The sequence below is a fragment of the Zootoca vivipara genome, chromosome 12 (genome assembly GCF_965207765.1).
Source record: "Zootoca vivipara chromosome 12, rZooViv2.hap1.1, whole genome shotgun sequence".
Taxonomy (NCBI): Eukaryota; Metazoa; Chordata; class Lepidosauria; order Squamata; family Lacertidae; genus Zootoca; species Zootoca vivipara.
In genome coordinates this window covers 49,817,870-49,831,062 of record NC_142595.1, presented here as the reverse complement: position 1 = coordinate 49,831,062, position 13,193 = coordinate 49,817,870, and the positions used below count along the sequence as shown (strand labels likewise).

The 13,193-nt window shown below is 50.1% G+C and overlaps 1 protein-coding gene across 8 annotated transcripts in view; it reads left to right on the top strand.

The window, feature by feature from the left end:
- KDM6B (lysine demethylase 6B) overlaps nucleotides 1-13,193 on the top strand; it is a 97,172-nt gene that overhangs the window by 67,605 nt on the left and 16,374 nt on the right. For all 8 annotated transcript variants that reach the window (XR_015946702.1, XR_015946707.1, XR_015946704.1 and 5 more), the window contains exons 12-15: nucleotides 4,057-4,183; nucleotides 10,985-11,090; nucleotides 12,386-12,591; nucleotides 12,985-13,049. Coding sequence is in view for 1 of the 8 variants with exons in the window: in XM_060281901.2 (XP_060137884.2) it covers nucleotides 4,057-4,183; nucleotides 10,985-11,090; nucleotides 12,386-12,591; nucleotides 12,985-13,049 (504 nt within the window). In the remaining 7 variants the exon portion in view is untranslated. The remainder of the gene's footprint in view (nucleotides 1-4,056; nucleotides 4,184-10,984; nucleotides 11,091-12,385; nucleotides 12,592-12,984; nucleotides 13,050-13,193) is intronic.

Here is a 13,193-nt window from a genome sequence, read left to right as displayed (position 1 = left end):
TTGGCATGTTTTTACATGAGTAGAATGTGTCCTTTTATTTAAAATGCAGCTCTGGGTTCTTTGTGGGGCAGAGGAATTCGTTCATACTGTATTTTTTTTTCTTCAAAATATAGTCCGGCCCCCCACAAGGTCTGAGGGACAGTGGACCGGCCCCCTGCTGAAAAAGTTTGCTGACCCCTGTCCTAAAGCATGGGTAGGCAAACTAAGGCCCGGGGGCTGGATCCGGCCCAATCGCCTTCTCAATCCGGCCCACGGACGGTCCGGGAATCAGCGTGTTTTTACATGAGTCCTTTTATATAAAATGCATCTCTGGGTTATTTGTGGGGCATAGGAATTCATTCATCCCCACCCCGCAATTTAGTCCGGCCCTCCCCCCCCTAAATTCTGAGGGACAGTCGATTGGTCCCCTGCTGAAAAAGTTTGCTGACCCCTGTCCTAAAGTAGTCAGACCATTGGCCTACTCTGACTGGCAGCTCTCCCCGGGTTCAGGCAGGGCACCGGGTTCTGCCAGCCCTCCCCAGAGACGCTGTCGGGGATTATAATTTTTATTATTTATTCCATTTATATACCGCCCTTTATCCAAAGATTCCCAGGGCAAGAACATAATTCACGCAGCGCAATAACAAAAACATAATACGCAGCATGTTAATTAAAAAACCATAGTTACAGTGCCCCTTCCACATTGAACAGGCCGTAGATTTAATGGCTGAAGGCCTGGGTAAAGAGGATCGTTTTTGTCTAGTGCCAGGCAGAGGAGCCACCGCAGAAAAGGCCCTGTTCTGGTGTTGCTACCCTCTGGACCTCTCGTGCGGGGGGGAGGGGCACACAGAGAAGGGCCTCAGATGTTCATCTCAGGGTCCGGGTCGGTCCGTATGGGTCCTGGCAGTATTGCGGTCCTGAGCCACGTCAGGCTTTACGACACCAGCACTTTGAATTGGGCCCGGAAACTTAACCGGCAGCCAGTGCCGTCGGGCCGGGATCGCACCTGGAATTTTCTCTGCCAACTGGGCTGCGGCCCTGCCCAAAAGACACTCGTAAGACCTGTCCCTTTAAACCTGGACCTGCCCCCGAGCACTTGCAAATCAGGGCACGCCATGGACAGTTTCTGAGAGCTAACCTAGTGCGCAGAAAAGCGGGGAGCAGAGCTCAGTGTCCCCACTCCTGCCTCCTCTCTCTTGTCTCCCGCACCCCTCCGCTTCCCCCACGCTGGGCTCGGTTGCTGGTGGGGGTCTTTGGAGAAAGGGCAGGGTGCAGATCGAATGAGTAAATCCCTTTGCAGCATCGCTTGAGAGCTCGGAAACTGTGCACACACCTCTTTCAAAACCCTCAGCATGGCTGCGCAGGCTTGGTTTGGGGCGAAGGTGGTTGCTGAAATCCCGGGCCTCCGCATCACGAATGGGAGGGGTATATTGTGTCTCTAGGGCAGAGGGAGCCCTATGGGAGACTGGAGGAGGGAGAAGGAGGAGGAGGAGTAAGGCAGGCCTGATAACGGAGGCGGCTGTGCGGAATGGAGGGCGTCGGAGTGCGTTGCGTGCCGGACGGCTTCCCCGAAAAGTTCTGCTATCGGAGGGTTTGGTCTGTCTCTGCTTTTTTCCAGAAAAGTAGCTCTCTGCTCCTCTTTGCAAACTCCCAGGGCAGGCAGGCGTGGGGGCAAGGGTCAACCCAGATAAGGGACTTGGCAGCCGGAGGGAGGCAAGGAGGCCTTGGGGTTCGAAGCGGAGGAAAGGGAAGATTCTGAGTGGGACGCAGCGCCCCACGGAACTGGGGCCAAAGGCGATCTCTCCCGTGCCCCAGTGGGCACGGCTTGCCCCTTCCCATGTTCTCTCCAGCAGGTGAAATTTTGCCAGAAAGGTAAACGCTATATTGTGCCCTCTTAAGCCCAACGTGGCTGCGGGGGGGGGGAGGGCGTCTCTGGTTCCAGGCCGTCGCTTTGCACGTGCTCTGGGGCACCCTTCTCGCCAAGGGGTGCCACGGGCTGGCCTTGACTCATTTGTGGGGGTCTCTGCAGGGGACTCGGGCAGGAATAGAATCTCCCCAGGCTGTTAAAAAGAAGCCTGAGTGTCAGGTTCTGCCGGGGAACCTTTCTCAGGCCCAAGGGCCACATTCCATTCTGGGAAGCCTCCCGAGGGCCGCGTGCCCAGTGGTGGGTGGAGCCAGAGGCAAAACGGGGCGGAGCAAAAAAGTCGATGTTTCCTCTGCGCTGTCTGTGAGTTTTTACGCTTGCTGTCGTGCTTTTCCCTCTCTCCTCCATCAAGGCAAGGAAGCAGTATCAGAGTTGAAGGACGCACTCCAGCAAGGGGTGTGTGAGTTTTTTAGGGGGCAGGTAGATAGGTCTGGAGCAGGGCCCACATTGGGCTTCTGGTTTCTGACTCTCACGCTAGATGGTTAACTTATGTCTCTTTTTAACTTCTTAATACAGGTTCTGTTGCGGAGTTTTATGTTTCTAGTGCTGTAAACTGCTTTGATGCATGCATGTAGATTTACAATTAATACTGCTAGCGTCAGTATTTTTATAAAAATAGAATAAATAAATGTGACGGGCTTGCTAACAGCTTGAATTCACGAGGCCTCCTGGGATGGTTCACTGGGAAAGAGCTGATCCACCAGTAAGCCATGCCATTTTAGGGGGGAGGTTTTTTTGGAAATTTCTTCAGTGAGGGGTCTTTTTGGAGTCTGAGGATTTTACTATTATTTCTGGGGTTGGGCAACATTTAGCTTGGTAAGTCTGTGTTTGATGAAGTACGTAAACTGCTTTCGGGAAACGGAAGAATTTTAATTTTACCTTCTGAAAATGCCTAATAATAATAATATAACTGCAAATTCTTGGCAATCATTTTTAATTATTTCTCTGCAATTTTACTGGCCAAGCAAAACTAAATCATATTAATCTAACTGATACATCTTTTGAATTCCCAAGTCAAGTGGCAACTTTTTTGCACCCCTCAGTTTTGGAATTTGAAAGGTTTATGGAAGGAGCTGTTGCCCCTTGAGGCTGCCCCCAGACTCCTCCACTGCCCCTTTTCTCTGGGCAGTTTGGGGGTTTGGGCTGAGTGTTCAGCAATATGCAGATGATACCCAGCTCTACCTCTCTTTCAAATCAGAACCAGTGAAGGTCCTGTGTGGTCCTGTGTGAGTGTCTGGAAGTGGTTGGAGGATGGATGGCAGCTAACAGATTAAGGTTGAATCCTGACAAGACAGAAGTACTGTTTTTGGAGGACAGGTGTGGAGGACTCCCTGGTCCTGAATGGGGTAACCGTGACCCTAAAGGATCAGGTGCACAGCCTGGGAGTCATTTTGGACTCACCGCTGTCCATGGAGGCACAGGTCAATTCTGTGTCCAGGGCAGCTGTCTATCAGCTCCATCTGGTACGCAGGCTGAGACCCTACCTGCCTGTGGACTGTCTTGCCAGAGTGGTGCATGCTCTAGTTATCTCTCGCTTGGACTACTGCAATGCGCTCTTTGAAGGCAACCCAGAAACTATACCTAATCCAGAATGCGGCAGCTAGACTGGTGACTGGGAGCAGCCGCCAAGACCACATAACACCGGTCCAGAAAGACCTACATTGGCTCCCAGGACGTTTCCGGGCACAATTCAAAGTGTTGGTGGTGACCTTGAAAGCCCTAAACAGCCTCAAAGGCCCAGTATACCTGAAGGAGCGTCTCCACCCCCATTGTTCAGCCCGGACATAGAGATCCAGCTCCGAGGGCCTTCTGGCAGTTCTCTCACTGTGGGAAGTGAGGTTACAGGGAACCAGGCAGAGGGCCTTCTCGGTGGTGGTGCCCACCCTGTGGAACGCCCTCCCAGCAGATGTCAAGGAAATAAACAACTATCTGACTTTTAGAAGACATCTGTAGGCAGGCCTGTTTAGGGAAGTTTTTTAATGTTTGATGTCTTATCATTTTAAAAAATATTCTGTTGGGAGCCACCCAGAGTGGCTGGGGAAACCCTGCCAGATGGGCGGGGTATAAATTATTATTATTATTATTATTATTATTATTATTATTATTATTATTGTCCATCACTGACTCTCCTGCTTCCCTCACCCTTCCTCCAGGCATGCCAAGGTGAAAGGGAAGTTCAAGGAGTCCTACTTGCTGCCCAGCCACTCGGTCAAACCTCAGATCAACGTGGATGAGAAGCTCCCGCGAGAAAAGCTCAACCCCCCGACCCCCAGCATATACGTGAGTCCCAGTTTTGCGGGGTGACGGGGAGAGGGCAAAGGGAGCGTTTTGTTGGATTAACTGGGGAGGGGGCGTTGATAAACGGGGCTCTGCGCTGCACCAGCACTGGGTTCAAATTCTGACGTTCAAGCCACATCCCAAGGTTCTAGCCCTCATGGCTGCAGAGGGGAGTTAGCCTGGTGAAATTCCAGGAGGTCAGAGAGAGCCGGGCGCGGCTCTCCTATGGCCGGCAGAAGCTGCACTGGAGCAACAAGGAGCGACCTCCTGCAATTCCAGCTGCAGAATCCGCCCCTCCGTGGTGCGGTTGCCCTGAAGCGCATGGGGGTGACACCCCCCCGTGCATCCATTGACACCCCCCACTGACCTAGGGGTGATCGAGGGGTGCTTCCAGAATGGCTGGGTCACCCAGCCCAGGGATTGGGGCTGAGTGGAGTCTGGGGAGGACTGGGGCATGTCGGCCGAGTCCGCGAAGGAGGGGCTATGCTTGTTGATCTGTGTTCCCCCTCCCCGATTTCCCCCCCAAACAGACATGCTCATCCTCCCATCCCCCACTCCTTAACCCCCTCCTGTTTTTGACTTGGTTTTTTATTTTTTATCACTGTGCAGTGGTACCTTGGTTCTCAAACTTAATCCGTTCCGGAAGTCCGTTCCAAAACCAAAGCGTTCCAAAAGCAAGGCGCGCCTTCCCATAGAAAGCAATGCAAAACGGATTAATCCGTTCCAGACTTTTAAAAACAACCCCTAAAACAGCAATTTGACATGAATTTTACTATCTAACGAGACCATTGATCCATAAAACGAAAAGCAATAAACAATGTACTGCAGTCACACAATCAATCCATCAGTAGCTGAACTGGGTTCCACAGAGTCACAAAAACAAAACAAAAAGAGGCGCAGAAACAAAAATGTCAAATAAACAACAAAAACAGACAGACCTCAGCGTAACACTCCAAATGGACGTGTGGCACTCAAATCGGCAGCGTGACACTCAAAACGGAGCACGTTTGGCTTCCAAAAAAAGTTCGCAAACCGGAACACTTACTTCCGGGTTTGCAGTGTTTGGGTTCCAAGTTGTTTGTGTCAGCCAAGGCGTTTGAGAACCAAAGGACCACTGAACTCCTGATTATTCTTTCTCCTCCTTTTTGCAATGCTTCCAAGGTTACTTTCTCCACGTCAAAGGCAGCTGTTGGCCATTAGAAATAAATAAATATCGCCCTTCCCCATATAATGAGCTCATCACCAACTTCTCTGTTAGGCCATTAAATAAATGCATTCGTTTACTTATTAAGCAAGTGAGCCATATTCTTAATCTTGCTGCGACAGCATCCACCTTTAGAAAACGCCATTGCCTCCTCTTTCCAAACAGCTCTGATCTTTCTCTTTTAAGATGGCCCTTTGACCTTAGCAGTGTGGACCGCAAAGAGGACTGGCCTCTTAAATTTTAACTTTTAAGGCCGTTCTGCGAGATCCTTCCTAGTGCCTGCCTATCTATCGATCTATCTATCAATCAATCAATCAATTGTTCTGCCTGCCCATTAAGTTGCCTGCATCCCAGAGTCTGTGTGCAGAGGCGAAATCTTGCTCCCTTTCTCTCCCCTTAATCCCCTAAGGCCTAAGGGGTGTTGTAGTCCCTTTGGGAAACCTTTCCCTCTGCCCTCTCTCATTCTGCCAGTGGGATCCACCTCCTGGCTCAATGTCTCCCTGTTGCTTCTTGTCCCTAGATAGGGAGGGAGATAAGGCACCTGGCTTATTTCCGCTTGCCCGGCCTTGACCCTCGGCTGGAAGCAGCCACACACATCCACCGCAATGCCTTTGATCTCACCATTGGCTAATTGAAACCTCGGTGCCTTCAGCCCTCTACCCCGGCCCTATCGTTTGTTCGGAGGATGCAGCCGCCTCAGGCAGCAAAACGCCTTGAGCTGGTCCTGCCTCGCCCAGCTAGGATCTCGCTTACAGCGCGTTGGATATTGGCTGAAAATTTTGGAGAAACTCGGTGGCAACAAAAGAGCAGTTTGGACCACAGAAGCCATCACTTGGGAGAGGGGTGAGTGGTAGGCCCAGGCGCTATATATCGCCCAGGACCACCGGGATGAAGAGCAGACGGCAGAGAGAGAAGCAAACTGCATTGGCGAGGCGCCGAAACAGCTTGTTCCTTCCTCTGCATCTTTAAACTGCTCGACTGCCATCGCGGTATATTGCCAAACCGCCATGTTTGGCTGGCGATACACCGCGATGTTGGACTGCTGATATCGCCCAGCCCTAGCGGGTGGGCTTCCCCCTTGCTTGGGGGACCAGGCAGCCCCCCATTGCGAGGGGGCTGTAAGCCCGGGGGGGGGGAAGCTTCAGCCCTCCGGGATGATTCCGAACTACAACTCCCATCAGCCTCCCTCCACCAGCACCGAAAAGAAGGGGTTTTTTTTACACCAAGAACTCTGGCCAGAAATTTCCATGTTAGGAATAAATCCTACTCGTGAGTTGCAGTCAAATAAGGTATGTATTCTGGTAAGGCTAACAGTCTTGAACAGAACAAATGAATACAAACAAGAAATGAGCTTCAAGTTCACTAGAGTATATGAAGTTCGAAATAAATGCTACAACTTAGAAAATAATAGTACATTACAGTGTAAAGACACAAAAGATATCAACTAATAATATTCATAAATATCAGTCCAATTTCAAAAGTGTTCAAAAGGGTTGTTTTATCTTTCTATGCGTATCTAAATCTTTCTACGCATGGAAAGATTTAGATACACGCTGATCTCCACAAACTCAAGACACGATATTTGAAAAACACAGAATTCTATTTCACAAGTCAACACGCCCTGACCTGGGTTCTTTTACTGAATCGACCCGGCATTCCGGCTCTATATAAAACGACCCTTTTGAACACTTCTGAAATCGGACTGATATTTACGAATATTATTAGTTGATATCTTTTGTGTCTTTACACTGTAATGTACTATTATTTTCTAAGTTGTAACATTTATTTCAAACTTCATATACTCTAGTGAACTTGAAGCTCATTTCTTGTTTGTATTCATTTGTTCTGTTCAAGACTGTTAGTCTTAACAGAATACATACCTTATTTGACGGTAACTCACAAGTAGGATTTATTCCTAACATGGAAATTTATGGCCAGAGTTCTTGGTGTAAAAAAAATACCTTCTTTTCGGTGTATCTACAATTCCCTCCGCCAGCAGTCATGGCCGATGGCTAGCAATGGTGGGAGATGTAGTTCAGCAACATCTGGCGAGTCGGAGGGGGCTCCCCACGGCCGCTCTCAGCGCTGGATTTCCTGGATCAAGCAAGGAGGGGAGGTAAGGTGGTTTCGCAAGGTCTCCTCCATCTCTCGTCCCCCTGCCTTCTCTTCCTCCCAGGCCTCCCCCACTCCTGCCCCCCACTTATCTCTCGGGCTCCATCCTTGGGTTAATCAGGTTCTGTCTCCCAGCGCAATGTACCTTTCACCTCCTTTCAACCTCCGGCCAGCCTTTCCTTATCTCGTTCCTCTGGCCCTCTGGAATGCAAGCGCATCGAGCCAGACACCTATTATGACGATCGTGGTTTTTTATTATTTAAAAAGCCACATTCCCACACCAAAACAGTGCTCCTTATCCTTTCCCACTGTCTCTTTTGGATACATCGTCCTTGGCTCCCCCGGCTGTTTTGGAGTAAAACTCCCTTCATTTTCCTCCTTATTTATTCTGGAGCAAAAAGCTACAGGGTTCTGGGATTACTGAATCAGGCAGTCCAAACCTTCACCCAATTCTCTCTCGGGTACTGTGGTTCAGAGTAAAGTTTTCCATTGCCTGACCCAGCCTGCCCTTCTGCTGGTTCCTGCGTCTCGAGGTCATGAAGATCATCCATTCTGCCCCCTCTTTACTCAGGGACTGTCCTCAGCCCCACTGCGGGCGCAATGCACACACCCCATGCCGGACTTTCTGGCGCCCAGATTTGTTGGTCCAAAATGAAACTTCTGGGCTGGGAGTCAGTCCACTTCGAGTCAGTCGACACTTGTCCTTTCTTGGTGGGGTAGCATCTCTTAGGACAGGCATCCCCAAACTGCGGCCCTCCAGATGTTTTGGCCTACAACTCCCATGATCCCTAGCTAGCAGGACCAGTGGTCGGGGAAGATGGGAATTGTAGTCCAAAACATCTGGAGGGCTGAAGTTTGGGGATGCCTGTCTTAGGACAAAGTTCTGCTGGTGTCTCCCCTCCGGCCACCCTGTTCTGCTGTACGTTGAAGCTTTATGAAGGTGACATTGCAGAGAGCTGTAGTTTCTGTGCAGGCAGGGTTTAATCCAGTTCCCTTTCACCAATTAGATTCTCTTGCACATCACCTGGGCGGCTCAGGCCCTCCTGCGTGGAAAAAGGCATTGAAAGAGGTCTTTTTTTCTTTCCCTCCGCCTTGATCTATCTCCAACTCATGGTCCCACTGTCTTTTCAATTCCTCCCTTGAGTTTCCATTTTGGTTGTGTTTTGGGAGTTGGGGGCCATTCCCCAAAAGTCTCCGTTCCTTCCTCCCTCCTTCCCTCCTCCCTCCCCTCCCTCAACAAGTTGCACCGCTAGTTTAACGGCCTTCTGCCTGCTCTTAGCTTAGCTCAGCATCCCAGAAGATGAGATTTTTGAAACCCTGGACCTGGAATCTGGAATCTGGATGCCCAGCTTGGACCGGTGGAGCTCCTTGCTCGCCTTCCACCCCAGGACGTGTCTCCTCCAAGAAGACTTATTTTGGGGGTGGTGGCTGTTTTCCTTGAGGTTTTTCCCACCTCCAGCACTTCCTTCCTCCAGCACTTCCAAAACAGCCCCCAGAGAGCCATCTCCTGACATTCCTGCCTCCATTTCTTCACCCTAAGGAGCGTTATTTGGCTACTTGTCTTGATTTTATGGAAAGCAGAGTAAAAGCCTTCCCCCTGGCTGCTTTGGAGTGATGGGCTGCATCCTGCAGCCTTTTTGCTCGACTGTTTCCGACGCGGAACTGCAACCAGCTCTTTTTTATTATTCCGGATCCCTCCTGTAGCTGCACAGTTAAGACGGCTTCTAAAAGTAGACTCTGAACTCCGCAAACTTTCTGCCCCCCTGTGTCCTCCCTGCTCATTCTTAAATGACCTGGAGAACTTGAGGACACAAGGAAAGCTTGCTGGATCGATCCAGTGGCCCATCAGTAGCCCAGCATCCTGTTCTCACAGTGGCCAACCAGATGCCTCATTCGGAAACCCGCAAGCAGGACCCAAACACAAGAGGAGCAACTCTCCCCTCCTGTGGTTTCCAGCAACTGCTCTCCAGAAGCATCGCTGCCTCCGACTGCGGAGGCAGAGTCCAGCCACTGTGCAATAACACCACCTTGCAAATGACTTCAAAAGTGCTTGGTGGAGACCACCGTTGACCAATGAATGAGCACCCACTAGTGGATCTAAGGGCGGGGGGAGTTTCTGGTTGAAGATGGGGGGGATGCTGAAGCAACATTAGGCCCTCTAGTCTCAACTTGGGGGGGGGCTGGGCAGAATCAGGCCCAGTGGCCTGGACTAGGTGGTTCTGTTGATCATGAGCAGGGTGGATTTGATTTAAATCAATCTGGCGGTTCCCTTGTTGCGAGATGCCAAGTTGCAGGGAACTAGGCAGAGGGCCTTCTCGGTGGTGGCGCCTGCCCTGTGGATGTCAAAGAGGAAAACAACTACTGTACCAGACTTTTAGAAGACATCTGAAGGCAGCCCTGTTCAGGGAGGCTTTTAATGTTTAATAGATTATTGTGTTTTAATTTTCTGTTGGAAGCCGCCCAGAGTGGCTGGGGAAACCCAGCCAGATGGGCGGGGTATAAATAATAAATTATTATTATTATTATTATTATTATTATTATTATTATTATCATCATCATCATTATTATTATTTAAATCACTAGTCAGTAAGGATTGATTTAAATCATAGTTTTCTACATAAAGACTAATTCTTGCTGGTACAACTTTAATATGCTAGTAGATGAAGATTTTTAGAATAACAACTTTTCATATTAGTTTTTTTTTATCCCCAGTTTAATAGGTTAATCATTCATACTGTATTTGGACATCCATGTTTGTTAACTAAACAAAAACAAAATATATATATTTTAAGAAACTTTGTCTGTCAGCCCAGCCTACACATGAAAAACTTAAATACTGTCCACTGAACTTCTGGAAACTTAGCACTGAAGGGGTTGATTCTGTATTCATAGGTTTGTAGAACAATAGGATTAAGGTCTTTTTCTCAACCCTGTTCATGTTATAACATTTTTGCTGTGAAGAAAAGGCATGTGATCTCTGCTGAGTCAAATTCAGTTTTGAGAACTGCAAAAGTAAACCAAGCACCTGTGATAATATCTTGTAGGCAGAGAAACTGCCCCATAATCTTACAAAAACCTCTGGAAGAGCATGACATTGTGAATGGATTAATGGAATTTATTTACCAAAAAAATTAAACATATACAACCTTATTCTACATAATTTTTTAAAAAAACCCTAATCTTTATTTCATGATGGAATAACCTTTGGATGGTAATATATTTTCCTCAAAAAGCATTTTATTAAAAAAAATCTGATTTAAATAAAAAAATCTGATTTAAATCAAAAAAATCATTGATTTTTATCCACCCTGATCCTGAGCAGTGGGCTTATTTGAGTGGACCTCTGGTCCAAAGTAGGAGATGCTGTGTTGCTCTGCTGTCACTGTTTCTAGGGGTGCCTTAGGCCTGTGGCTTTTGCTTTTAGGGGTGGGGGGTGGGGACCCATCCTGGCATCTTGCCCTCTAACGGGTCTCCTCCTTCCTCTTCAGTTGGAGAGCAAGCGGGACGCTTTCTCTCCGGTCCTCCTGCAGTTCTGCACTGACCCCAAGAACCCCATCACTGTCATCCGGGGCCTGGCCGGATCCCTCCGCCTCAGTGAGTATCCTGCGGGCTCTGTGGGTTTGGAAGTGGGGGTCAAAGGGCGCCCGGGTTGGAGGCTGAGGCTCTGCGGAGGAGAGCCTGAGTTGGAAGTGGAGGCTTCTGGGCCTAGGAAGGATACACAAAGAATCGTAGAGTCGGAAGGGACCGTGAGGGTCATCTACTCCAACCACCTGCAAAGCAGGACTCGTTTGCCCAACAAGGGGCTCGAACCCACGACCCCGAGGGGTCAAGAGTCTCGTGCTCTCCCAACGGAGAAGTGTGTGTTTGTTTCTGCAGCGTTGTGTAGGTTCGATCGCACCGTACACGCATTTAACTTGCACAATTTCGACCACGCGTGCTTGGGGGCTGGCTGGTTGAAATCACGCAAGGTAATGTTCTGCAAGCATTTGCAGAGGGTTGGACTAGATGAGCCTTGGGGGTCCCTTCCAACTCGTATGATTCTAAGTCGGAAAGCTTAAAAGCTCTTTCTGTGCTGGTTAAAGCGGGAGGACCTGGTGAGGAGAGAGCAAGCTCTCCACCTCTCTTTCTGGGCCTGCCTCCCCCACCAACCATGGGTATGCGTGTTTTTGTGTAAACATGGAGGTCTCAGGACCAAACCCGCATGCAGGATGTGATCGTACTGTATTTGAAATCAGAGGCTTTGGGGTCGGATAGATTTTTGAGCGGGTAGTGTGTACATCCGTACCTCGGGAGTCGAACGGAATCCGTCCCGGAAGTCCATTTGACTTCCAAAATGTTCGGAAATCAAAATGCAGCTTCTGATTGGCTGCTAGAGACGCCTCCAGCAGCCAATTGGAAGCCCCGTCAGACCTTTGGCTTCCAAAAATAGCTTGCAAACCGGAACAGTCCCTTCCAGGTTTGCGGTGTTTGGGAGCCAAAATCAAGCTGTTTGGAAACCGAGGTACGACTGTACTTTTAATGAAAAGACGTCCACAAAATGGAATATGTGATCTTGGTGAGTCGGTGAGGATCACAGTGAGCCCTTGGGATCCGGTTGTTCGGGAAGAGGAGGAGGTTTGTTTGAAGAAGTCGCTTTTTCCTTGTGGGGGGCAGTGAAAAGAAAAAGAGGTCACGATTCTCAGAGGTCTCGCCTTGGGTTAGGCAGCCCCAAACTGGGCACCTTCCAGGTGTTTTTGCCTCCGACTCCCAGCCAAAAACATCTGGAGGGCACCAGGCTGGGGAAGCCTGGAGAGGGTGGGCTTTCCCTCCTCCCATAAACTTGCCAGCGAACAGGGAGGGGGCAGAGGTCTCTTGAAGCCCCACCATGACACCCGCTCCCCTCCCCTCAGACCTGGGCCTGTTCAGCACAAAGACGCTGGTGGATGCGAGCGGGGAGCACGCCGTCGAGGTTCGCACGCAGGTCCAGCAGCCCTCGGACGAAAACTGGGACCTCTCCGGGACGAAGCAGGTGTGGCCTTGCGAGAGCAGCCGCTCGCACACCACCATCGCCAAATACGCTCAGTACCAAGCGGCCTCCTTCCAGGAGTCCCTCCAGGTGAGAAGGCGGCAGGCGGGGGGGGCATCTCTCGGGGCCATTCCCCCCACCCCTACTGCCAGAGCCAGCCCAAGTCATTTTGCCGCTTGAGGCAAAGCGGAAAGGGGTGCCTGCCCCCTTGCTGCTGCTACCCGAGGCAGCTGGTGGCGGCCCAGGGAAACCCCAGAGGCTAATGGGTGGGCCAGCCCGCTCCTTAGGGAGATAGAGCAAGCCACCCTTTGGGCTGGGGAGGGGTCTCCGTATTCCTGCATTGTTAAGGTTGGCGGGTGAAGGTCTTTTTCTTCTCATTGGGTGCCCCAACTTGAATGCCTCTTCCTGGATGGCGTGGGGGGTTATTTGGGGGAGGGGGATTGGTGAGGATTCCCGATCTGACCTTTCTGTCTCTTGATGTAGGAAGACAAGGAGACAGATGACGAGGAAGCAGATGAGCCTGACAGCACCACCGAGGCGCCCCCGAGGTAGGAGGCCTTGCCAGAGCGTCCTTCCTTACCTTGCTTTACGTTTCCAATGGCATTTGCCGTTTTTGTTCATTTCGGGGAGTGAGGGGGCGGGGGGGTGGATTTCTGCTGGAGGAATGGCTTTGCAACAGTTTGAAATGGAAT